The sequence below is a fragment of the Antedon bifida genome, chromosome 4 (genome assembly GCF_963402885.1).
Source record: "Antedon bifida chromosome 4, ecAntBifi1.1, whole genome shotgun sequence".
Lineage (NCBI taxonomy): Eukaryota > Metazoa > Echinodermata > Crinoidea > Comatulida > Antedonidae > Antedon > Antedon bifida.
In genome coordinates, this window is record NC_136229.1 from 2,048,024 (window position 1) to 2,075,615 (window position 27,592).

At 33.9% G+C, this 27,592-nt stretch overlaps 3 protein-coding genes across 3 annotated transcripts in view; 2 read left to right on the forward strand and 1 right to left on the reverse strand.

Annotated features, from left to right (window-relative positions):
- The first annotated feature begins 1,104 nt into the window (after nucleotides 1-1,104).
- Nucleotides 1,105-27,592, forward strand: part of LOC144840388 (solute carrier organic anion transporter family member 2A1-like) — a 63,419-nt gene continuing 36,931 nt past the window's right edge. The window contains exons 1-9 of the mRNA XM_078696193.1: nucleotides 1,105-1,729; nucleotides 1,978-2,316; nucleotides 2,781-2,945; nucleotides 3,305-3,506; nucleotides 3,741-3,897; nucleotides 4,066-4,244; nucleotides 5,153-5,217; nucleotides 5,604-5,800; nucleotides 6,314-7,556. Coding sequence (XP_078552319.1) covers nucleotides 1,243-1,729; nucleotides 1,978-2,316; nucleotides 2,781-2,945; nucleotides 3,305-3,506; nucleotides 3,741-3,897; nucleotides 4,066-4,244; nucleotides 5,153-5,217; nucleotides 5,604-5,800; nucleotides 6,314-6,394 — 1,872 coding nt within the window. The 5' untranslated portion in view covers nucleotides 1,105-1,242 and the 3' untranslated portion in view covers nucleotides 6,395-7,556. The remainder of the gene's footprint in view (nucleotides 1,730-1,977; nucleotides 2,317-2,780; nucleotides 2,946-3,304; nucleotides 3,507-3,740; nucleotides 3,898-4,065; nucleotides 4,245-5,152; nucleotides 5,218-5,603; nucleotides 5,801-6,313; nucleotides 7,557-27,592) is intronic.
- On the reverse strand, nucleotides 7,676-20,317 carry LOC144840376 (spectrin beta chain, non-erythrocytic 1-like). The gene is made up of 2 exons (XM_078696172.1): nucleotides 20,272-20,317; nucleotides 7,676-20,165 (listed from the first exon to the last, which is right to left on the reverse strand). Exon 2 carries the CDS (start codon nucleotides 20,114-20,116, stop codon nucleotides 9,362-9,364), a length of 10,755 nt encoding a protein of 3,584 aa, XP_078552298.1. The 5' UTR covers nucleotides 20,117-20,165; nucleotides 20,272-20,317; the 3' UTR covers nucleotides 7,676-9,361.
- LOC144840411 (protein FAM221A-like) lies at nucleotides 22,398-25,076 on the forward strand. The gene is made up of 5 exons (XM_078696221.1): nucleotides 22,398-22,528; nucleotides 23,108-23,281; nucleotides 23,484-23,674; nucleotides 24,083-24,483; nucleotides 24,856-25,076. Exons 1-5 carry the CDS (start codon nucleotides 22,455-22,457, stop codon nucleotides 25,051-25,053), a joined length of 1,038 nt encoding a protein of 345 aa, XP_078552347.1. The 5' UTR covers nucleotides 22,398-22,454; the 3' UTR covers nucleotides 25,054-25,076.

Here is a 27,592-nt window from a genome sequence, read left to right on the forward strand (position 1 = left end):
TTAATTGCTGTCGGGCGAAGGTTGAAAAACAATTTTGAATAATATAGGATTAGTAATAGCTTATACTCTATTCAGCAAGTCTTCCTTTACATCTCTATTGTCAAGTTAATACACTGGTCTATAGAATTAAACTACTGCAACATTTTTACTGATAAAGTTAAATTTTTACTTTTGTATTGATATTTCAAAAATTCTATGCAATATAATATTACCAATGTAAATAATAACAATAACATTTACCACACTGTATACTGTATAATGTATGACGAGGCACGGTATTTAGATCACTCTAGGAGATTCAACTTTAACTCGAATTAACAATTGTACGAATCCATCGAACTAGTGGTAATTTTAAAGCAATAAATCTTATATTGTTGCTTGTTGATCCGAGGAATACTAAATTCTATAGTGTATGTAAATAAAGGAGACAATAGCTGTCAAATACGTGTTCAAAAGATTGCAAGTTTTAAAGGTATAGTCAGTTGAATGAACGCATCATACAAGTGCTGTCGCTAGACCGACGAACATTCACACTATCTTCTCCAAAACATTGCAGTAAGTATTTGCTCCAAAACATAATTGCAGTAAGTATTTGCGCTGATTATCAATATGATAAAAAATCTAAGTTCTAAGGGCATAGTCATTCTAGACACAAAGCTGGTAGCTGGTATTTGGTAGTATAGTTTGGTACATTGTGTTATACAATGCATACGAGATTACAATCTCAGATAATATTGATGCTTATAGTACGTTTTTGTATCGTGGTTTAGTATATTCAATCAATATTGAATTGTAGTAGCGTACCGTATCTCAACATGTCAGTTACGAATGAAAATCATATTTTAATTTGCAAATTAATGATTAGTTATTGCAGGGAAGAGTGGAATTAAGTTGTAATTTCACTCTTCCCTGGTTATTGGAATGCAATAGGCCTAATGACTAGTTTAATGGAAAGTGGGGTTTTACAACGTTCATTCATTCATAATGGTATATATGTTGTGGTATAGACACATCGTAACTGTGTGGACATTACCGTAGCAGTAAAAGGCCTTTGTTAAACTATTGTGTGAAACAAATAATTAGACATTTTTTTTTTAGAAAATGACAAAAACAGCTGAATATCAAAAGGCAAATTCGTGTGATGGCGAATACCATTCACCAACTACTAAAAGAAGTCACATTTTCAATCCACTTGTTTTCCTGGCTTTGTTTAGCATTATAACCTTTTTCGAAGCAACTGCCATGTACGGTTATTTTGGCGGCGTTCTAACGACAATTGAACGTCGTTTTCAAATATCAAGCACTACAGTTGGCACACTTTCTACAATTAGTGAGATTTCCGCCCTTTCAGTTTTGGTATTCGTCTGCTACTTTGGCGCCAAATTGCATATACCACGCATTATAGGTGCTAGCGGAATACTATTTGGAATCGGTTTACTTTTGACTGCGCTACCGCACGTGTTGTTCGAGCCGTATCAACCGACAGGTGATTATGGAAGTTATGCTGCAAACCAAACCGAAAGCAAACTTATGTGTTCATCTTCGAACGAGGAGCACGTGTGTACAGAACAGCAGACGGAAGACGTTAAATATGGCCGACTTATAGACATTTGGCCAATTGCTGTTGGTCAGGTAATACTCGGGTTTGGTACAGCAGCCATCTATCCCCTTAGCATTCTATACTTGGACGATTCAACAACAGATAGTTCAACAACTGGTTTGTATATTGGTAAGTTTATATAATTTCTGCGGTATCGTCACGACATTTTCATTTAGTGCGTCACGACATGTTAGTGTGTTTAATAGCTGTAATCATTTAGGCCTACTTGCAAACATTTAAAAATGTTATTCCAGTTGAAGGTAGCACTTTCCTGGATTTAACCATTTCCCGCCAGGTGAATGTATAATAACTTAATAATAACTAAATGAGCTATTTATAATTGTCATTAAAGTTTCTTATTACTAATTTTTTGACAGCGCTATTATACGTCATCGTATCTGCTGGGCCATTTGCTGGTTTTAGCATCAGTTCAAATGTTTTAGCATACCGTACAGATTTCTACAAACATAATGACACAAGTGTTCAGGCAGACGGAACTGGTTCGATCGGTGCTTGGTGGCTAGGCTTTGTTATACTTGGTATTCTAACTATCGTCTTCAGTATACCGATTTCATTCTTCCCGCGTAAACCAATTGTTTGGGAAAGTTCGTGTATGTCACGATTTAGAAGACAACAAGCAGAAGATGAGTTTGACATGGTGTCTGCATACAGGTCGCTTCAGGCAGACGATAAGGGACTACTTTCATTGATAAAAGGTAAGACTTTGTATACACTTTCAAACTAGTTTGACAAAAAAAAAGTGTGACGTGCCCAAATATGGTGGTGATATGCCCAAATACAGTAGAGTATTATTGTTTATGTAGAGCATCTTGTGTATATGTTTGTCTTGTGAACCTCTGAGGGTCCCTAATGATCAGCAATTGCTGGATGGATCACCCTAATTAAAATATGGTCAAAAAATATATCAAAAATCAACACATCTAGACAACCTTAACTATTTTTTAGCAGCTAGCAAGTAAAGATACCACCGAATTTGATTTTTTAAACCGCACAACATAGTTCCAAGTATTTGATTGTTTCTACTTTTCATTCCAACGTTGGAATTCAATGAAATTGTTACATTGAACACACTATGAAACTTCCTATTGGTACAATGGTAGTCTGAATATCCAGCAGCGTACGTCCCAATCCAACTTCTAATTTAATATTATATTTTAAGGATTTTTAATCTCTTTGAAGAGGATTGCAACCAATGTCGTTTTCGTTCCGCTCGTTCTTGGTTGCTGTGCTGTAGCCTCGTCTGGTGCTGGTGTTTTGTTCTTTTTTGCTAAATATCTGGAAACACAGTTCGACCAAAATCCAGCAGACGCTGCATTTCTTACAGGTAAAGATCTGTTTCAGTAAAGTAAGCTTTAAATATCTGAAACATTTATTTGCAGTTTCAATTTGAAAGAAGTGATGGGTTTAAACAAACATTTTTAGTCGCGTGCAAACGCGACTCCACAGCTCACTATGTCGGTAGGTCGGTCGGTTGGTCAGTAAACACTGAATTTGAGCACGCGACTGCAGCCATGTATATGGCATTGTTATTATGTAGACGTACCTAAATAAAAATAATTCTTGATGGATTATATTAGCGGTGACAAATGAAATGAAGATTTTTTTTGCCTAAACGTATATAATTCAACATAGACAGCCAGTACTTTCAACTTTATTAGTTCAATGAGTATTTATTTACTAAAGGTGTGGTAATGCTGCCTGGTACTTTGCTTGGAATCATCGTCGGGGGAGTGCTGACTTCTTGTCTGCAATTGAGAATGAATGGATTGTGCCGCTTGGTGCTTCTTCTCAGCTTCTCTGGTATTTTGATAACAGTTTGTACCCTGTTTATAAAATGCCCTCAAAGAGACATTGCTGGTTTTACAACCGGTTACAATACACTCAGGTAAGTTTCAAGTCCTGTTAAAAACATTATTTTCAGTCATTGTGCTCGTAGCCTATTGTGTTTTTTTGTAATTGTAGAAGGAATAGGCCTACTGTTTAGAGACAATAAATAAGCATCCACAATAATCAATATGTAGTGTGGAACTCCAAATGTCGAATCTCCTCTTCAAATGTCAACAGACAACCGAATCAGTTAAATCATTTTTTAATATTTTAAAAATTATTATTATTTTAGTATCAATTCGACCTTACCTGATGAAGTATGCAACGTAGACTGCGCATGTCCAAGTGATCTTTACCAACCGATCTGTTCACCAGACGGAGTCACTTATATCTCAGCCTGCCATGCTGGCTGTGTAATGTCGGAACACAATGAAGACACAAATATATCGGTTTGTAGTTTGTTTTATTGTCAGTCTCTTTATATTTGTGTATATTTCGACAAGCCTTAATGGAAAAACGATGCGCCTCTTTTACGCACGCTTATGGTATAGTAAGTGCATCGTTTCGGCTTTTCTCAGTGTGTACTGTATTATACATTATTATTAACATTATTTTAGAATATTGTTGGTTTTTGCAACTGTTTTTTGACAAACAATACGGTGACGTCAGAGAACATGGTGACAGAAGGTGCATGCCCCAGAAACTGCGACAAATTGGTATTGTTGATGGCAGTCATAATTTTTGGAAGTTTCCTGTCCGCAATCATATGGAATCCAGTTACCATGCTTGTAATTCGGTACGATACCATGCTTGTAATTTGATACGATACCATGCTTGTAATTAGATACGATACAATGTTTGTAATTAGATACGATACCATGCTTGTGATTAGGTATGATACCATGTTTGTAAGTAGGTACGATACCATGCTTGTGAGTAGGTACGATACCATGCTTGTGAGTAGATACGATACCATGCTTGTGATTAGGTATGATACCATGTTTGTAATTAGGTACGATACCATGCTTGTGAGTAGGTACGATACCATGTTTGTAAGTAGGTACGATACCATGCTTGTAATTAGGTACGATACCATGCTTGTAGTAGATACGATACCATGCTTGTGATTAGGTATGATACCATGTTTGTAAGTAGGTACGATACCATGCTTGTGAGTAGGTACGATACAATGCTTGTGAGTAGGTACGATACCATGCTTGTGAGTAGGTACGATACCATGTTTGTAAGTAGGTACGATACCATGCTTGTGAGTAGGTACGATACCATGCTTGTAATTAGGTACGATACCATGCTTGTGAGTAGGTACGATACCATGCTTGTGAGTAGGTACGATACCATGCTTGTGAGTAGGTACAATACCATGCTTGTGAGTAGGTACGATACCATGCTTGTGAGTAGGTACGATACCATGCTTGTAATTAGGTACGATACCATGTTTGTAAGTAAGCAGGGTAGAAAATCACCTTTTACCGCCAGAGTCAAATTTAAACTAGAGCCGTTTCTGAACAATTAGATACGAAATTACAATACAAAATGTTTCCCTTTGATATGAGTTTCCCCTGAATAGGGGGTTTCCTAGTGTTCGTTGCACAGTAAAAGTCTGCTGTGTGCATTGATTCCAAAAACCTTTAGGTATAGTCTCTCTTCAGTGTCATGTACAATGCAAAAACTTTATTATTTCAGATGTGTTGATTTGAACGACAGAGCGCTTGGAATGGGATGTTTTGGACTATCCTATCGATTACTCAGTTAGTTCAATGTCACACTTGCATGTAAAACTCTGTCTACACTATCAAACTAATTTGACCAAAAAAAGTGTGATGTGCCCAAATTTGGAGGTGATATGCTCAAATATGGTAGTGATATGACATCATCATATCCATGGGCACATCACATTTGTTGACACATAAAGTTTGATACTGTAGACAAGGATTTAGATGGGGAATGGATGCACCACTCAGTAACCAATGTTTAGATTCAGGAATGAATATCCAAAAATAATCTACTTATTTTTTAACGTCATGATTTTCATCTGTTGTTTCATAAATAATAAAAAGATAATTAACTAACTCTTAAAGACTAACACTACTTTAATATTATGGTGATATATTAATATTGTTAATTTGGGTTTCAGCTTTAATACCTGCACCAATTTACTTCGGCGCAATCATTCAATCTACGTGTATACTGCGATCAAGTGCGTGTGGCCAAGAAGGTGCTTGTCTGATCTACGACACTGATGTATACCGTGTGCGTTACTTTGGCCTACAAGTTGGGCTCTATATATTAGCCTTCTGTTTTTTCTTCGTTACATTGGTGTCTTTGAAGCGGGTATGTATTATATATTATTATATCGATCTCATTTTTTTTTCAAAAACTAAACATTTTTCCCCCTGATTTTTTTATTTAAGACAGGACCACAATGCAAAACAGGTTTTCCTTTACCGGATTGCGTAATCCCCTATAAAGATTATAAATAAAATAATAAAACAAATTATAGCATTTATTTATAACAAGTCATGATTATGACACTGCTGTAGTAAGCCAATTCAAAATAGAAAAGTCGCTATAACTTCCTTTAAATGAATGTAGGCCTATAAATAAAACCGTATTTTACGAACGGTGTTTCTCCAATAAAATAAATATTTGCAACTTTTAAGCTAAAAATGTTATCGCCATTATGAAAATCAGCGATCACTTAATAACTAAAAACTAATAACATAAAATAAAATAAGTTGTACAGTATATTAATCTAAAAACAAACCATGTCACAAACACTTTTTTTCTTACATATTTAGTAGGCCTAAAATTTTATAATTTTGAATTGTAATTTTTATTTTTTAGAAATTATCTGCTTCAAAGCATACTGCATTGGACACTTATAATCCCGATGATAAGGTGGACGATTCAACAACTAAAATATAACATTGACAATCGTCACAAGGACGTAACGCAACGTAAGTGACTTGATCAATCACAAGCGATGGATTATTCGAACGGTCGCTTGTCATTAGTCAACACGCTCACGTTGCGTTTACGTCCTTGCGTTGCGTCCTTAGTTCATCTTAGATCAATAAATATCAGCATGATATACGCGCGTCTAGATATAGTGTTACTGAAGAATTAACATATTAAATAATAATTAATTATCAAACTTATTAAAACTATTAACTTATTTATGATCCGGGATGGAAATATACTAAAACGTGACGCGTGCGTTGACAAATGTGATATGATTATCAACATGTACACGCGCGCGTCTATCTATGATGTTACTGACAAATTAACACAATAAAAATGATAGTTAGCTTATTTTAATGTTTAATTGTAATGCAGTTGCTGGCAGCAGCATGCTATTTATATAAGGCCTAACCGCGGTACGCTTTTATGTTTTTTAATTAAACAAATTCATTACTTGTAATGAAAAATACAGTAAGAAGTACTATAAATAGTGCAGTATTTTAAATTAAATATAAATCAACACCCTGCCAGTTATAAGTTGTGTTGAAATACCCACATTATAAACTAGTACCTCATCTCATTTACCCACGTTAGGCTAGTTAGTTCAGACATATCGATTCATCGATTTTATGAACAAAACAATGAAGTTATTGGAGATTACAGGGACATACTCACTATGTTTGTTCAAATACACGTAATAACTCGAGGGGTTATAAGCTATTCTTAGCAGCAATTTATAGACCGTATTTTCACATTTTCGTAATACTTTAGAATTTTCTGATAAACGCAGGATCGCATGCTCAAGCGTTTACTTGCTTAAACGGCTACAGAAGGTGAAATTGTATAACGCCACTGTATATAATCCTATGCGTAACAACGGTGTAGCAGACGTGAAGAACAGTAATATATTGCCATCCATTTTATAATAAAAACCTAAACAAATGAGTTGTTACTGTACAGTACTACTTTTGATAAAGTATAAACCTCTATTTTAACTAATGTTTAGTTTCAAGCTTTGTTCCCATTAGGTAATTTGACCAATGACAAGTGACCATTCGAATAATCCGTCGCTTGTGATTGGTCAAATTACTTGCGTTGCGCTTACGTCCTTGCGTTGCATCCAAGTGTATGTATAATAAAAGTTTGTTTTCTTAATTGCGTGTTCTTTCAATATATTACTGTAGTTGTTTTGTTTGATGTATTCAACCAATCACTTCAACATAAAATTAAACAATATACAGCATACAACTTGAAAGTGAATCAATTTATTAATAAAATAACAATAGACGTGTGTATATAGTGTAAAAAATATATTTTAAATAGTAAATATTCATAGAAATACAATCTGAATAATAAATATTTTCAGGAAAATTGATGACGGATAATAATGCACCATGGGAAATAGCAAGTTTGAAAAATCAGCACAAATGTCAAAGGTCTTAACTATACGCTACCCTGAATAAATGTAAACTCAATCTACTGTAGTATAACGTAGTATTAAACAAAATTAAAATGAATTGTGCGATAAAATTGCTCTAAACACTAAACTATGATTGAAAATGAACACGCGGTTCAACTTTTACCTATGCGAGCGCGTAATTCAATTCCTAATTATTACACGTGCGTGACTCATCGTGGTGTCATCACTGAAAATATACCATATATGGAATTGGACGGATGCATACTAGTATAACCAATGCAAGAGAACACTATTTAAAAAAAGTAAGTTAAAACATTAAGTATTGAAATAAAATAACTTAATAATATTTAAAAAAGCATTTTAATTGCAAAACTACTTTTACCTTTACTCCTTGTGCTTGTATTAAAGGTAATACAATACTTTGGCCACTCAAACTATTAAATGCAAATATATACTGTAGAAAAGACCCTAATACCATGTACTATTAAGAATGACCCTGTAGTGTTTATACATTTGGAAAAAAATACGACATATATACTTGTGTTGATTAAAAAACATTAAACAATAACTAAAAGCAGACTAATGGGTCTAAATAAAAGATTTTGTTATAAAAGCTCATTCACATTAAATAAGTAAATATAACTAAGACAATACTAATACGCCTACAATTAAACTGTTTAAAGTATATTCCACAATGGCAACAGACAAAATACATAAAACAAAAACTATATACATGATAATGCATTACGAATAGGAATGTATAACATCAAGGTACAGTATGAAGAAACACTGTATTATAAAATATAAAATTTATTAAACTACGAATAAAACTAGAAATAATCAAGGTATGTGATTCCATTTACTATACTCCGACTTAGTACTCACGACTTTTTTAAAAACTCTATTTGGTGTGTTTAATGAAAAAAATCTCAGTCTTACAATAATTTAATTGCTTATCTTACTTTCATTCATTTCCAGTTAATTTACATAATCTGAAGCAGGTCAGGATGCAGGTCACATATACAGTACCATACCACTGATACTATTCTTAAAGTTCAACATTATGGTAAGTACTGTAGTACTGTATTTAATTTGCCAGAATAATTATCTGTTTTTTTAAAATGTATTCTTATAATCCATGTTGATGACATTTTTTCCTTGCACTTTACAGTAAGTCACATAGGTCTTCATAAATTTACATTTAGTTTAGCAGTTTGCAGAGATTATACTAAGTTATTAAAAATACAGTATAAGTCATTATCTGAATACACTTATTTCAATACATAAAGTTAATATTTACTTGGTCGCAAGTACTGTTAAATATTCTACATCAGACTAAAGGTAAACAAACAATGCACTTTATATCTATATTTGAATTTAAAACTTTTATAATGTGGATGAAATTCTATACTGAAAGGTATTTTTGTTCATAATATACTCTATTTACTAATTATTTTATTTATCTACAGTTACTACTTAGTATATCTAACAATAATAAATAAATGTTTAAATTAATTTTTAATTTGTTCTTCTTCGGTTATTGTCAGTCTGTTAAGAGCTTTGAACTTCTCTTCTTGTGCCACAATCATAGTTTCAAATTCTTCCTGTTTCTTCAAAAATTCGTCAATATCTGCTGACTCCTGCAGATAGGAATCATCATCTATCAATGGATACCGCGCTGCCAACCATTTCTCTGCCGCTTCAATGTCCCGTTGAAACATCTGCAGATCAAGTTGTTTATCAAACAGATCCTTTTTACATTCCCACGTTGTATTAAGAGCATACCACGATTCTTCTAGTTGATCAACTTTATTCCTGATGTCTTCAGCTAATAAATCATTTTGCTCAATCTCTCTTCCTAATTGGCTCAACTCCTCGAAGTGATCTGCTCTAGACTCAATCTCAGATTGATTCTCCATATGATGTACTAACTGGGATTCAGCACTGGCAACATCATAAGGTTTGGTATGGGTGTTTATGGCTATCATCATTTCTGATATCCAGGCTAGTAGTTCATTACTGTCAGTAAAGTATATTTGAATCTGTTCCATTTGTTTCAACATCTCCTTATGCTTTCCAACATTTTCAAGAAGAACATTCCAAACTTCAACAACATCATCATTCTTTTTACTGACATCCTGAAACGCCTCTGGAATGGTTTCAACAATCTCTGCAGCATGACTAACAACATTTTCTACATGCTCCTCTAGAGCAGATAGTTCTCTTTCAAATCCATTGTGTCTTTTAATCAAAATCTGCACGGATGATAGATCATGCCCTATGTCCATAGTTGAGATTCCTGCATCCTTTTCTTGAATCCAGTTTAAAACTTCATCTGCATCGTGGTTAAATTGATGTAGCAATTTTGACGTTTCTAGTTGTTTATTTCTCACACTGCTTAGTTCTTGAACAGACTTCCATAATTCTGAAACATTTTCCCATTTACTATGAACAATAGCTTTGTTACCAACCCTATCTTTAACCAATTGTTCAGCCATAGTTTTAATCTTAATTATTCTTTCTTCATTAGAATTAAGTTCTTCAAGAAAAGCTAAGAATCTTTTTTCAAGTTCTTCAACATGTTCTAAGTCTGACCCAAGATCTTCGCAAGATGCAAACAATTTCTTTTCAGCTAGCCATTCCTGAGTTTCAGCAACTTCATAATAAAAGTTGTAGATTAATTCCTGTTCTTCCAATTGTTTTCTTCTCTGTTTAGCATGATCTTTTAATTGTTCGAACTGGTGTTCAATGTTTGTTTGCTTCATTTCAATTTCTTCACTTTCAAAATGATGACCTTGCACTAAAGTATCACAAAGAGATCTCAAGTCGATGACAGTACCTTCAAAGCTGTCAATATCAAGGTCTACAGCATTCAACTTCTTCAGTATTAGTTTAACTGCTGTAACATCTTTTCCCACATTTTTTCTTGTAATCTCTTCATCTTTTTCATGTATCCATACTCTTGCTTCTTCTAGTTCAGCATAAAATGTGTGCATATCAAGTGATTCTTTTAGCTTTTTGTGCCTGCTTTCAGCTGTAGACTTCAATGTTTGCCAGAGATTCTGCAACTTAGAAGTATTAGATGATATCTCTAGTGATGCAAAGTGATGACCTCTTATTAGATGTTGTGACGATGTTGATATATCATGTATCATTCTCTCATGACCGTTAATCTCGGTCTGCAATGCTTGATGCTTTTTAAATAGAGTCTGCGCTATTGCTAAATTTTCAACCTTTACAAAAGGAGATGTTTTTATCATCCTATCATTGATCCATGATATTTCCTCTTCGATGTCTGCCAGAAACTGATATAAGGAACACTGATCACATATTTTCTGCTTTTTCAATTTTAATGGGGCGTCTAATGCATCAAAGCTTTCAATAATCATTTCGGTTCTATTTAAAATACTGTCACCAAGAAAGTGGCCTGTCTCTTGAAACTCTTTAACTGCAACTTCCAAATAGTTCTTCTTTTCCATATGATTTTGAACATTGAATTGTAACATCTCATGTTTTTTCAGAAGCAATGTAGCAGTTCTGAGATCTTCACCATATTCTTGTGAATTCAACTTTGCTTCTACGTCTACTAACCATCCTTCAAAGTCATGAAGTTTTCTTTCAAATTGTAGAACATCAGCAGCTTCTTTGATATGTTTCCCTTTGATGAGTGATAATTCTAACAAATCCTGCCATTCATTATTAAGTTCTACCATCTGCTTTCCAATATCACTAGAGGCAAAGTGATTATTGTTACACATTACTTCTGCTTCTGAAACTATATCATTGATACGAATCTGATTGCTTTCAAGTTCGGTCTCAAAAGCCTGATGATTCAGTAACTTTTTTTGAAGATTGCTAAGATCTTTGTAAGATTCATCTTTTGCAATATGCATTTTTTCTGCCATCCATGATCGAACTTCGTATAGACTTGCCATAAGTTCATGTAGTTGCTTGGACTCTTCTAGAACTTTCTTTCGATTTGATGAAATTCTTAAAAGGTTATCTCTCTTTTGAAGAACCTGTTCTGTCTTTTGTTTGATAACAGTACTTTGGTCATGATTAGAATTGACTAGATCTTCGGAAAACGTGGCTAATTCATTCATCTTCTCCATTTGATTTTCAAGGGTTTTTTCAATACCTCTGTGCTTCTTTATTAGAATCTCTACATTTGTAACAGAGTCGCCTATATCATCATTACTTAGAATTACCTCCTTACTTGTAAGCCATGCTTCTGTCTGATCAACTAATTCGTTAAATACTTGAAGATCATAGCTATTACCAAGACGATTCTTTTTCGCCTCCCACTTCTCATAAAGAGCATTCTTTTCCTCAACCAATTTGTCAAGTTTTTCCTTGACAATATCATTTTTGACGAATCTGTTGTCAAATAAATCATTACCAAGTTCATGGACTCGTTGAAACATATGTTCTCTACCTTCTATTTCAGATTTATTCTCTTTATGTTTTTCACATATATTTTCTGCTTCTTGCACACTGGCCGGATTGTCTTGTTGAGTAAATTGTGAAGCTAGATTTATTATCCATTGGTTGCTCTCCTCATACTCTTTGTTGAATTTAACATATTTATAGATAAATGCAAGTTTTTCTTTGTGTTCGCCTGCTAACTCATTCAGGGAACACAGATTTTCTTTCACTTCATTCAATTTATCTAGTGAAATGGTATGTAAATGTTGTTGACCTGAACCAAATTTTGAAACATGACTTTCTAAATTCTTTAATTTATGGTCCAACAATAACACAGCTTGCATCATTTTCTCATGTTTTCTTTGTGATGCTTCGATAAAAGGTAAATCTTTAACCAATTCCGTTGGGGTCATTGCTACCTTCTTCTCTGATATCTGCTCATTGATGTCATCTATATCCCTGCAAAACCTATGATATTCCAGAGATTTTGCAAGTTTTACACGATATTGAGCTAAGGAAATTTGAAGCATATCCCACCTGTTCATCAGTTTTACTTTCCTCTCTTCAATGTTACTTTTCTCTAATTGTCCTTTTCTCACAAGTCTAATAGCAATGTCATTTACTCGAGCCAATGTTGATTTGTCAACAGACATATCGGCACCAAAATCATCTAATCTTTTTTGAAGTTCAATGCAGTGCTCATAATCATCACCAACATCACCAGTAGTTACCATTAGTTCTTTATCTTTAATCCAACTCTGTACTTTTCCAACTAGTTCATTAAACTGCAGAAGATCTTTAACTTCCTCCAGATGCTTACTTCTTTTCAATGATGTTTCTTGAACTTCTTGCCAAAGTAATCTAACTTGATCTAAATCCCTCTTAACTTGTGGTGCCTCTCTGATATTAGCTTTCATGAGTTTTGTACCAGTTTCACTAACTTGTGAGACGAGAGTTCTATTCGCCGAAATTTCTGCTTCTAATGCCTGGTGTTTCTGCAACCGTTTTACCTTTTCTTCTAAATCTTTAACATCTTTAATTGAATCATCTTTTAGTACTTTCAGTTTCTGTTGAAGCCATTCTTTTGCTTCGTTTAGATCTCTTTCAAACTCCCTTTGAAGCTTTGCAATATTTAATTTTTTACTTCTTTCATTGCTAATTTCTTTTACTTTGTCTCTTTTTGCCATTACTTCTTGAAGTTTACCTTGTATTATAGGTGCGTCTACATGGTCACTGCTTAGAAGTTCATTGCCGAATCTTTCCAATGAAAGTTTTTTCTCTTCTTGTGCAACAAGTACTTTTTCAAATGCATCGTGCCTTTTTCTTTGAACATCGACATCTTCAACAGACATGCCAATTGTGGTCTGAGTCAAAAGTGTTTCTTGTTGTTTAGTCATCACTTCCAATTGCTGGGCATCACGTAGGAACACTTGCAGTGCAAGCGCCTTATCAAGTTCATCTTGTTTACGTTTCCAAGTAAGATCTAATTCAGTTTGAAGCTCATTTACATATGCTAATTTGTCAGCAATATCTATTCGTGCAAAATGACCTTCAGTAAGCAATATTTCTCCGGCTTCACTAATGGCTGAAAAATTATCTTGACGTGCAATTATTTCTGTTTTTGTTTCTGAAAGTTGATTTCTTTGAACTTCTAAAACACTTATTTCTGTTGCTGGGTCTATTGATGTCATCTCTAATTTAACTTCACCTGACCATAAATCAATGTCTCTACACCAAGACAGAAATCGCTGATAATCTAAAGAGTGCTGTAGTTTGTCTTTTCTGTTAGATGTTTTATCTTTAAGGCTATTCCAATTTTCAACCATAACTTTTTCGGTAGCTGCTATTTGCTCAGCATTTGAACCAGGGTAATTATGTTGAAGATGTGTAGCATCATCTAGAAGGCTATGAAACTTTGAATCCAAAGCAACTAAATCACTTTCGAATGTATTATGTTTTCGTAATAATAACTGCACTGTTTTCAAATCTTTTCCACAGTCATCCGGAATCGCCTGGAATTTATCATTGATTCTGCTCATAACATCGTCTGCCTCTTTATTAAATTTGTGAATCTCTTCTGCTGCCTCAATGTTACCACTTCTGTTCCTTAATTGATCTTGAAGAGAATGCCAATCTTCAGTAATGCTCAACTGAACCTCTTGAATTGCTTCAGTCTGAGCATGATTGTTCTCTGCTAACTTTGCAGCCAAGGTTTCACAGCTGGTGACCTTTTTACGACCAACATTTACTTCAGTTTCAAGTTTTTCAAACTTTTCTTTAATTTTCATGATGTCTTCTAAATCAATACCAAGTTCTTCAGAGCTTGCAGCTTGAAACATTCTTCCAATCCAATCTGATAACTCATCACTCTCTCGGATGTACTCATGAAGTAACATTGACTGTTTTAATTGTAAATCTCTGTGTTGAATGCGAACGGACAAATCTTCCATATACTCTTCTATTTCTTCCAGGCGTGCATGTACTTCTTGTATATATGGGTTTTCCGATTTCTTAATATATGATGCTTGTTTCTGTAGATCATTTGTAGTAACAGTATAAGACTCTAAATCTCTTGCTAAAGCACCATTTCTTGCAATAAACTTAAGTGTTGCGTCTTCATCTCTACCATAATCTTGATTATCCAAAAGACTTGATTTTTCAGACACCCACTCTTCAATTTCATCAGCATCTGCAAAGAACTTTTGGGCTTCATTAGCAAACTTCAGTTGCTGTCTTCTACCACTTACATGCTTCAACAATGATTCCCAAGCATTTTCAAGTTCACTGCACTTTCCTTCAATGACTTTGCAACTATTTTGGTGTATTGTTGTCATCAAATTACCCTTTTCAATAACTTTGTTAATTACTAATTGATGACTTACAAGTTCAGATTCAAATTTATCATGCTTTCTTAGCAGCATTATTGCTGCGTACCGATTCCCACCATAATCATCATCAGAAGCTTGTGGCAATTTTTCAACTATCCATTGTAGTTCATTTTCTACCTCATGACTAAATTGTTTTACAGCAAGAGATTCTTCAAGTGCATGTCTTCTGTTTTTTGCTGGAATTTGAAGTTCATGAAACATATGTATGACATCTAGGGACTTCTTTGTAATTGTTTCTGCATCATAGTGACCCTCTTTAATTAGTAAGTTTGCCTTCTTTTCCACATCTTTCACCTTATCTGCATTTATTCTCATATCATTTTCCAATATCTGATGATAATTTAGAAGTCGCTTAGCTGATGATAAGTCATGGCCAACATCTACTGAAGATAATTTTCTTTTGATCTCTGTAATATTCCCAAGGATATTGTCAACAATATCATTCATTTCCTTTTGTTGCATTGCCTGTCTTAATTTGACTCCTCTTTCCTGGCACAAGATACTGAGTTGGTTCCATTTTTTGTTTAATGTTGAAAGTTTTACCTGAACTTCATCACTTTTGAAGTTTGACTCTGTTAACAACTTATGTCCAAGTTCAGAGACTGCATCAAGTCTATCTTTGTTGGACTGTAGTTCTGCCTCTAAAGCTTCGTGTTTCTTCAACTTTGAATGAAGGTTTATAAGATTTTTAAAAGTTTCATCACTTAGAAGTGTAAGTTTATCATCCATCCACATTGATAATTCCTCAACCTCTTGGACGTACATGTGGAAATTCTTGTATTCAACTAATTTATTCTTCCGTTCAATAGACCGTTCTTTCACAATTTCTCTTTGTTGAATTACTTCGTTTTTACGTTTAAGTATATCATCTTTGGAAACATGCTCATTTTCACATAACGTTTGCGTCATAGATTTGAGATTATTAATTCTTTCTTCTTGAAAAAGTAAAGTCTGCTCAAAATCAGTGTGTCGTTTCAGAAGGCTTTCAACTCCATCTACAGAATCACTTGCATCATTGAAGTCCAAAAATGCTTCATGTCCATTCGTTGAAACATCAATTTGATCAGCTTCACGATTAAATAAGGCAAGTTTTAAACAACTATCTAGCTGGCAATTTCTCTTGGCCCATTTATCGTGAATTAATTTCCTCTCCTCCTCCAATCTTGTTATCTTGTGTTTAATAGCAACAGAATCCGGTATAACTTTCATAATGCTTGAACCAAGTCTTATAATATCTTCCACTTTGTCATCGTTGATTCTGTGGTTATGTTCTAACTCTTTATTTTGATTTAGAAGATCAACAGCTCTATTGACATCTTTCGGCAATTCTGTGTCCATTAAATGGTGCAAGCATTCTTGGTTCTTTTGAAATGCCATTTTACAATCTTGGTGAAAACGTTTTAGATCCCTAGTTTGTTTGAACTGGTTCTTTCTATCATCAGCCTTGTTGTTAAGTGATTGCCACAATTTCTTTATTTCAATTTGTTTGTCATCAATATGTTCACTTTCGTCAGGATAAGATGATTTTACAGCTGTAGCAAGTAATCCAAGCTTCTTAAGATTCTGTTGTACTGGAATAAGCTCCCTTTCTAAATGTTCTTGTTTTCGCTGGAGATCTTCAATAGAAAGGTCAGTACCAGGATTCATATCAGTCATTCCAGAAATCTTTTCCAGAATCCATTCTTTGGTTTCACCAGCTGATTGATTGTAAATTTCAATCGTAGAAGCACCTTCAAGTTGTTTTTCCTTGTTATTTTTTAACTGAAGCAATTGTTTCCAACTGGAATTTATTTCGCTTTGTCGCTTTCTCACTTCAACCTGTTTACTATGTCCAGTCTCAACAAATTCATCAGCCATTTTATTTAAACGTAATACTCTTCCTTGATTGGCAGAAATGTCAGTCAGAAATTTTTCAAATTTTCTTCGGCTGGACACAATGTTACCTGAAAGTGTCTCCTTCCTTATAACTAACTGTTTTTTGTCATTTATCCATACTTCAAAGTCATCACACTCTCTATAAAATTCAAATAACTTTATAGCGTCTTGCAAATAGAGCTTCCGCGCATTAGATAATTTTTGCAGTCTCTTATATGTGGCCATTATTCCTTGTTGCCTTGACTCTATGTTGTCTTTGTCAAAATGTATTGATGCTCGTCTTTTCAAACTTGATTGGCGTGTAAGTTTTGGTTTTGACTTCTTTGATACTACTTCTTGTCTCATTTCTATCTTTTTCACAATTTTTTTTTCAGTTACCTTCACTTTTTTTGGAATTTTCTTTGTAACTACCTTGGGTTCTATTTCTTTAACATAATTTGCAGGTACATAGCCTTCAATACCAGTACTTTGTCTTACATTCCACCAATCCTTGTTGGCTTTCTCAATCAGAATCAAAGTTTCTCCTTTGATAATCTTCATTCCATGTCCTTCATATTTAAACATTGTCCTGACTTGTGGATAACGTTTTTCTTGCACCACTTCCTTGATTATTTCTTTTTCAATCTCCTGCTCTTCTTCTACCTCATATGGAATATCAATTACTTCTGTACTGCAATCTGCTACATCTATAGATATGTTGTTGTTTATGTTACTTTCAGGCTGATGGACACCAACATCTTCGTATGACATACAACTATTAATTACATGTGCAGACTCTTTATCTAGCTTCTGTATATCATCAGAATATGCATGTATTTCTTCTTGAAGTGCAATGTGCTTTTGCAACAAAGTAGTTGCTGCTACAGCATCTTTTCCATAATCATGACTGCAAACCAATGGCATCTTTTCTCTCATCCATGACTCCGCTTCATTTGCGTCTGTGTAATATCGATGTGCTGCTGCTGACTCCTGAAGTCGAACTTTTCTTGATTCACAAAATTCATTTAATTTGTTCCACTTTTCTTTAAGTTCATCTATTCTTCTCTTAACCTTTGAACTTTTGGTATGTCCAGAATTAATCAGCTCTTCACCAGTAGCTATAACACCTTCAATGATGGCTTGCCTTGCTGTTATCTCAGACTCCAAGGCAGTGTGTTTCTTCTGCATACTTAAAACAGCATTAAGATCACGACCTGTAATCACAGATTTTGCAATTCTTTGTTTATCTGCCATCCATGATTCCTCTTCATCACTTTCTTGAAAGAACTGGAAAAAGTTATGAGATGCTTTTAGGGCAGCTTGTCTGTTTCCACAAATTAGTGTGACTGATTGAAATGTCAAATTTACATCTGCAACCTTCCGTTTGATATCCAAAGTTTTTGAATGACCACTAGTTACAAATCTGTCAGCTTGTAAATTTACAACTTCTAATCTTTTGTTTTGGGAAGCAATGTTTACTTCAATCAAAGATTGTTTCTGCAAAAGATTTTCAACACCTAAGATATGTTTACCACAATCAGTAGATTGGAGTCCAACTTCAGCTTCACTTAATTCACTTTTTATGTTCTCTATTTCTCTGAACAGGCTTATAAGGTCTTTCATATTATTGAGCATTTCTTGGCGGTTCTCTAGGAGATTATGTAGACGACTCCATTTCACTGAGATATCATCACCACGTCTCTTGACATCTTCCATGCTGTGATAGTTACCATTGATAAGATCAGTAGCCATCTTTTTTAGGTCTGTAAAGCGCTCTTCACGCGCTGCTACATCTGCAGATATGGCTTCTTGTCGTTTTGTTGCTGCCTCAATCATCTGTATATCTAGATGTGGAACTAAAGTGTCACTCAAAACGCTAATCATGTCATCAATCCATGATTCTCTCAACAAAGATTTTCTATGAAATTTTTGAGCAAGTCGTTCTAACTTTTCTTGTCGGATTAATTCCTCCCTAAGAGCAAGTTCTCTACCATGCTCAGCCTTCTCCATTTCATCCCATGAGCGTTCAACGTTTCTTAATACTTTGTCATCAGAAGGAACATATGCTGTTCTGTTAATTGCTCTAATCTTTGTTTGCAAACTAAATAGTGTGCCCTCAATGTTGCTTCTTTCCACATACTTGGGAGGTTTTTCTATGATCCTGAAGTGTTTGAAAGACTCCAGCTCTTTTTGGATACCTTCAAGACTGTTTGGAAAGTGATGATTTTTTAAGACCACAATCTTCTCCCTAATCCATTGAAGTAGTTTTGAGATAAGATCTTCATACTCATTTTGAAGGACTTCGATTTCAAGTAACTGTTCAAGAATTTTTGCAATTCTTTTACCACCTGTTTTTTCTGTTTTCATTTTTGCAAAATAATGATAGTAGGCAGCTACATATGTCATGATGGACTTCTCATCAGGCTTAGCAACATCAACATCTTCGGCATCCAACAATGAAGCAATACCTAGCTTTGTTTGTGCCACTGTAAATGCATTATTCAGGTTCACAATGTTTGTATTGTGTTTAAGACAATCATAGTCTATTACCTCTGGTTTATGGCAGTGAATGAGAGCATTAAAAGCAAGACCATTTTTCCAACTGTATGTGAAATTTTCTACATTTACTCCAGAATAGCCTGCTGTCTTTCGTTGACACCAAAGCAAGAGAGCTTGTTTTGCAGACCTTGTTTCTCTACTCTCATCTTCAATTTGGATGTCTTGTATTTGAAACCTTAAAATAATTGTCCATATCAGTCCAAGAATTAAACGTTGATTACCATCTACAATATCTTCTGCTCCAATGCTTTCAAGTCGTATTTTACTGGATAAAAATTTCAAGCATCGATTAACATTTTCAATTTTTTGCACTTTGAGTCGCCCAGCATTTGGTCGTCCAACTTTTTCTCCTGAAAGAAGCTCAAGAAGTTTGATGAGTAGCTTACCATCAGAAAGGTCAACAAAGAGATCTTTAACTTCTCCATTTACTTTTACTAAGAATGAGTTAATCCATTTTATGAATGTTTTCTTCTGAGTTGCTATGCGCTCATCTCTCAAAGCTTCTATTCGGCCTTTCTCAAAACTTGACTTGGTGTCCATTTTTGTTTAAGTTTAGGTGTGTTTCTCCATCATTCCAGACACCAGATACCTATGATGGATTGTAAATGTATAAAATATTTTTACTAATATTAGTCATTACAACAACTTTTTATTTGCATGTAATTGTGAATATTATTTATTTTATTTCAACTTACATCTACAATAGGTGTGTTTGAGATGATCCTGACAGTGGTGTGGTAAAGTTTCCAAAACAAATCACATCATTAGTTGTTTTGAGTGCCTGAGCCTGCGTGTCAGTGCCAACATTATTCCCTCTGCCTATCATTAGATCTTCATGATCCGATTCATTTTGAATATAACACCTTGAAATAAATTACGATAATAACTAGAGGTACGAATAGTAGGGGCCTATTAAAAAAAGATTGTATTATAATTACAGTAATTAACTGCGTCCACAATTTTCTCTACTGTACTACTGACGGTAGACCTACAGTTTTAGTAAACTACTGAATGAAGATGTGTTGTACAGTAATGTATATTTCAGTTGTGATTTTGTCAAAAATTTATGGATATCAGATTTTCTATTATTATTTTTATAGTAATACATTAGTCATTACTATTTTGTTACATTTCATTTCAACTTGTTTAAACATTTACAAATACTAAAAAATATAGTCTAATATTTAATATACCGTAGTAATAACAGTTTTTACCCATCGTTTAAAACTGCCTTTTTAATAATTCTATTCACAATTTTTCTATTCTCATTTTAAATATATATGTTATGCGCGATTTGAACGATTTGCGCAATTTAAAATTGCGCAAAGAATTCCTTGCGCAATTTGAATTGAAACATCTGTTTCAAATTGCGCAAGCAACGTATTAAATTGCGCAAGTAATCTGCAAATTGCGCAAGGTTTTTCGACAGTTTGTGAAATCATGCACACCCATATTTTTATAGTAATTTCTAAGAATGATTAAAAATTAAAGATAACATCGCATTTCCTTATTTTAATAGTGAAAATGTTGTTATTGTAAAGCATATACCATGCCAACGAAGACCCGACAAAGGAAAATGGTGGTGTTCCCCGGCGGGCGGCTATACTACTCTAGCCTACTACTGGCTATGTTTTGATAGCAAGTCTAAATGGTGGTGGCGGTAGACTATGTTGTGTATTACTGCCTTAATTTTTGTTATTTTTACATTCATTTTGATTTATTTCAAGTTACAATGAGTGATAATATTATTTAATTGTGAATGCCATTTATGTTGTGTATTATACACATGTTATCTTCGCATTTATTATGTTTCATTTTGAGTTATTAGTTTCCAAATTAATTATTATTGTTAACCAATCGTCGACGTTAGCATGCATTCTGGTAGAATTCTGTTGCGCAATTTAACAATTTTACAAACTGTGCAGCGAAATTTGAAATTGCGCAAGTTGATTGCGCAATTTAATATTGCGCAAGAAAATCCTTGCGCAATTTCAAATTGCGCAAGAATTCTTTGCGCAATTTCAAATTGCGCAAGGAATTTTTTGCGCAATTTCAAATTGCGCAAATCGTTCAAATCGCGCATAACATATATATGATAATATGAATGATAATAATTTAATAATTATAATATATTATAGGTCTATCAAAGTAATGTTGTATCATCTAGTATTCCTATAAATAAGGGAGGTTACTATTCATGTATGTATGTGGCATACAGTAAATCCCAATGATTTGATATGCAGATAGGTGGTTCTTTAAAGGCCTCGGCCCCGACCCTATCTACACAGCTACTTCTATCTAGCCTAGGCCTAGCTAGAGATAAGTATAAAGAGAGGCTAGCTAGAGCCTCTAGGTTAAACTAACTAAAATTTACATCGACTACATCGTCGTATATATATATTTTACAAATTACTAGTATTAGCATAAATAATTACCAATGACTAGGCCTAGGCCCTGTATTATTATTTTAAAGATTGCGTAGCGTCTTGTATCCAAGCAATCTTCCGTCGTCGTCTTCGTTTTGTTTGTTTTCGCCATGCCACGTTTCCGGCTTTCATTAAAAAAAATAATGTTGGTAGCAAACCTATTTTTGACAACATAAAATGGTTATTTATAATTTTTAGTAAATACATTTTTAATGTATATAAACATATTTAAATAACTGTCAACAATAGAAATTTAAATATTTTAAATTAAAAATTAGTTATATATTATTACTAGTAGTAGTAAGGTCACACAGCATGTCATTTTTTACGGTTCATTGAATGTGGCCCTGGCGACGTGATGCTACTTCGCTCGATCGATCTTTTTTTTCCGATCTTTTTCAAATAGAAAACTTGTTTGACCTAAGGTTTTATTATTAATTTATTTTTACATAATGGGAGAACAATATCACCTGAAATTTGGTCCAAATGCAGCATCGTCTATTGATCAATATTTAGAGTACAAACGGTAAGTTAAAATAGGTTAGGCCTAGGCCCTAGCCTAGTAGGTAGGCTCAACTTGGCCTAGGGCCTAGCCTCTAGAGGCCCAGAGGCCTAGTAGTCTAGGGCCTAGTTTTAGTAGACTAGGCCTTATCCAGGCCTAGGCCCACCTGCTAGACTAGAACCAGGCCAGGCCAGGCCTATTTAGTATTATAATATTAGGGCCCTACTACCTAGCTAAGCTAGCTAGTAGTACTCTATAGGCCTTGTAGTAGTAGGCCGCTTTTAGGCTAGTTAGTGGGGCCTCTCTAACCTGTAGGCAGGCCCTACAGTACTAGTATTAGGCTAGTAGTACTAGGCCTAGGAAGTATAGTATAGTAGCCAACCATGGCTACATGCACAGGATAGATATAATAATAGCTAGGCCTAAGTAGAGTAGGCCTAGGCCTAATTTCTAATAATATTTTTTAAAATACATTTAAATTGTGAACAGAAAGCCTACAGTTGAAAATAATATATGTTGTAGGGCTTATTTGACTCCGACTCGGGATTTTGGCTAACCTAGGCCTAACTAATAATATAAAATTGATTAATTATTTTATTTCAGAATAGTAGGTGAAGATGATGGTGGTAAATTATTTACTCCAGATGAGTATGAAGAGTACAAAAGAAATGTTTTACCAATCAGAATGCAGAACCGACTTTTTGTCAGCTGGACAGGGCCAACTGGAATGGACTGTAAACTGATTGGGCCTGAAACGCTTTGCTTCTGCCAGCATAGGTACGTACAGTATTTATGGTATAGGCATGCACTGATGTTTAAGCTACTGTGAAGTGTAGAGATATTTTAAATTACCACAACTGTGTCCACACACTCAATAATATTATTGTTGAATTCTTTTTTAAAAGCACAATATTATAATCTATAGCAAATTGCTAGGGTGAATTAGAGCGCTGCTTTCACTAAAACTGATTTCTTCCAGGTATAAACAGCATAAAACTGACTTTAAAGAAATTCCAGCAGAACGACCAATTGCTCTTCCTTGCAAGGTTAGAGGGTGTAAATGCGCATCTTATAATTATGTTCCACGAGTTGGAAGTCAGCCAATTCGATGTCGGTGTAAACACACTTCTGAAGAACACTTCGAAGGCTCATCACACAAGTGCAAAAAAGGTTGGCTTTTGTTCATTACAGTTTATTGTAGAGTTAGAAAATCACCCTTCCTTAAACCAAGGCAATCCAACAACAGGATGCTCACAGTGGCTGAGCTCACCCTGCCAAGATAGGAACTCGTAACAGTCCTTTGATCTTATGTTTGGCTGCAACAAATACAAACAATTGTACTACATACATATTTAGCCACAGATAAACTCTTTGATCTCCGAAGGTCAGCATCCTGTTGTTAGATTGCCTTGCTTGAATTAACTCCCAACAGTTGTTAAAAGTGGACAAGTTTTTTTTTCTAGTTAGATAATAAATAATAATAATAAAGATTTCTAGAAGGCACTTTGCCCCGAATTTGCTCAAAAGGACTTTGTTTTATGCCTCAATGTATAAATTATGAAAATTCTAATTTTTCAGCCAAATGTGATTGTGTTTCATTCCGGAGTTCTTACACCTGTACCTGCACTCAACCAGCATTTGCACATGACATGATTGTAGAGACAAAAGAAGAACGATTGGCACGTGGTCACCCGGTTGGCAGGGATGTGCCGTATGCAGCAATGGGTGGTTTAACAGGCTTCAGTTCTTTAGCTGAGGGATACATGAGATTGGATGATAGTGGTATAGGGACACCAGACGAGGCTTTCTTAAACCAGCCAATCACCTCGTCAGATCATCCATTTCTGAAAATGCATGCTTCAACATTGAGAACGTTAGAAGGGGCAGGAGTTAATCAAGTTACTGACGAGCTGGCTAACTTTAAATTCACAGGAACTGATGCAGATATGGAATATTATGAAAAAAGATATCAGCAAAGGGTAAGAGTTACTGTGTATTTTTTATTCAGTATTTAATTTATTTAAAGATGTATTGTCCCCCAAAAACATGAAAATTAATTAAATCAGACTTTGAATAGGTTATTTTGTAGTTTTAATAGTTAGATCCCTTCCGTTGAAAAAAGTAATGTTTTCTGATATAAAATGACAAAATAAATGGTAAAATTGGCTGGCAACCAATTTGACTATTTTTTGCTTTAAATTACAGTTTTTCAGGTAAATACATTTTTAACTATTATGTGACATTAAAATGGCATATTAAAAAAACAATACATCTTTAATGGCTGTATTTTTTTTGAGAAATTGAAAACACATTAATATTGATAATGCTTTGATTATTAAACATTTTAACAGTTAAAAGAAGAAAAACAAAGAGCAAGAGGTGGTCCTGCAACTGTCAAGGCTAATCCCAGACATAGAGTGATAGGTGGCGCTAGTCATGCCTCCACAACAACAAGAAGTAGAAGAGCTTCTAGTCCGTCAAAGAGTGCTGGTAAAGGTAGTAAACTACAGAGTTCTAGTGGAGTTAAAAAGCCTACTGCCAAATCTTAATTATTATCTGTTTTTATCTCTTTATGCATCATCATGCACTGTAAGTTACACTGTAAGTAAATAGCACAACATTATGAGTATAATAATAATAGTTCATTCTTATATAGCGCATATAAGCAAGCTCTCAATGCGCTGAACATTATTACCCCAGTCATTTCCTGATCAAACACCTATGGAAACATACTCCTATAATATGCAGCCAGTAATCAGCGCAAAGTTGTGTCTTGATCTAACCGGGTTCCCAATTATACACCTGGGTGGAGAGAGGCAAACGTAAGTAAAGTATCTTGCCTAAGGATACAAGCAATGCGGCGAGAGTTGGATTCAAACCTCGGTCTAACGATCAGTAGTCGAACGTCCAACACACAGCGCCACACGCCCTCAGTATGAGTTTCATTATGTTATACAGTAGTTATATCATCAATAACATCACATTCACCATCATTCTTATTAACATGGTTATTTTAGCCTTTATTTGTTATCATCATTACATTCTTCAGTGTTTTTAATTTTTAAAACTGTGCAATAAAGACACACTGTATTATGCAATTTTTATTAAAAACTTTGTTTAACTTCGGATAACATTAAAAATTAAACTAGAAAATGTAAATAGAGAATATAGTTATTAAAAGTAATGAAGTTGTCTTTTGTAATACAGTAAAAAGGCTGTATTCTGGGTTCTAGACTGTGTTTGGATTTAATATTAGTAAAAGATAAATATGTTGGCGTTTCATACATATAATACTCGACGACAATGCAAACACCAGTTTAATAAGCATGTCGCAAATTGTTGACGTTTGAATTAGACCTGTCCGTATGAACAGAAAATAGTAATCAATTTTTAGAATTTATGAATTTTAATACATCCTTTTAATTATTATGATTCAAAAAATCCCTTGTTGTTTAATGTTAAAAAATAATAAAAATTTACATTATTCCATGGTTACATCTTTTTAAATCTCAACTACAGTCATATTAATTCCAGGTATAATTAATATTTGATTAAATTTACATACATTTAAAATTCATAACCGAAATCAATGACGAAAAAAACTGAATTTATCCGAAAATGGTAAAATACAGAATTCGGTAAAAATCTGCGTCAGACTTTTAGTAATTATGTTTATTAAACCCAAAATTACCATAATATCTGATTCTCCAGAGAAAAATGGCAAGTTAAAATTAACAAGATAATTTTTTTTTATACATTACAACAATAAATGCATACAAAAAAACATGTCAACTACCCCACTGATACCAAGCTTATAAAAAATCGTAAAAAAACAAAACAAAAAATCCTCCAAATTATGAAACAAAGGTAAAACAATAAATGCGTACAAAAAATAAATTTGTCAACTATCCCTCTGATACCAAAAATGGGCTTGTAACAAATCGTGGAAAAAAAATCCTCGAAATATGAAACATAAGGCAAAATTTAGATCGATAATTAAAAGTTTTAACAAAACTTGATTGATGTCACTATTTTCTGAATTTCATTATGCATGATATTTTAATGTTTAATAATTGCATATATATACAGAATTATTATTAACAAAAATTAATGAAATATTTATTTAACATATTTATTGAGGGTGACCTAATCAGTTTCCGTGTAGAAATTTATCATTTTTCATGTTTCCATAAAATACCCGCTGATAATAATAATTAAGGACTTTTTCTGAAAAATGTTTGCCCTGGGGATCCAGGAGGCTACAACGACGTCACACATAATTGCTTTGTTTCTTCGTGTTGTGACAGAGTACTTGTGAAGAACGATTATTAGCTCTTCAAAACAGAGAGTACATTTTCTAATTTACCCACCGTTGATAATACATTTACTTTACTCATTTGATTAGGATATCAACCTTGGTTTACTTTTAAATGAGAAAAAAATGATATATACAAAAAAATCTGAATAGATAAAAAACATTAAATAACATTTAATTGCTCATATCAAATTATAATATATGTGTAGAGCAAGACTCTTGGCTGTTTTTGTTTTATTAAAATTGTTAAGTAGAAAAACGTGCAAACCTTTCGAGCTTATTTCAGAGCTTATTTCAAACAACTATATTTTTACATTACCGATTGTTGTTTCAATAAAAGCGTCTCGTTGTATTCTGTCATATGTCAACGCAAACACACACTAGTTGACGCAATACAGACATTATTGACGCATTGTACATTCCCGAAGTTGGCATTTATTACATTTTTTGTCATTACTACCATATTTGGAGTTATCACTACCATATTTGGGCACATCACACTGTACATAACTTAAGGGGCGCATTATGTATATAACATGTTTCCATCTGGATTGGGCGCACACAAGTACACATAATACCATATCAACATTTTAATTTATTAAGCCTCTCTAGAGAGTATAACAATTACTAACTGATATTATGAAGTCATTTTATATAAAATAAAAAAACGTTAATTAGTAACTATGTATGTAATAAAACAAAACACAATATATAAGCCTAAATACAATGATGTTATATTTTGTTAATTATTTATATTTTTTGTTTATTTTGCT

What these genes read in the sequence shown, in the direction of transcription:
- LOC144840376 (XM_078696172.1), bottom strand. Translation starts at nt 20,116, where the DNA reads ATGGACACCAAGTCAAGTTTTGAGAAAGGCCGAATAGAAGCTTTGAGA.
- LOC144840411 (XM_078696221.1), top strand. Translation starts at nt 22,455, where the DNA reads ATGGGAGAACAATATCACCTGAAATTTGGTCCAAATGCAGCATCGTCT. An exon ending in CTTTGCTTCTGCCAGCATAG is followed by an intron (nt 23,282 to 23,483) that starts GTACGTACAGTA and finishes GATTTCTTCCAG; the next exon opens with GTATAAACAGCATAAAACTG. An exon ending in AAAAAAGATATCAGCAAAGG is followed by an intron (nt 24,484 to 24,855) that starts GTAAGAGTTACT and finishes ACATTTTAACAG; the next exon opens with TTAAAAGAAGAAAAACAAAG.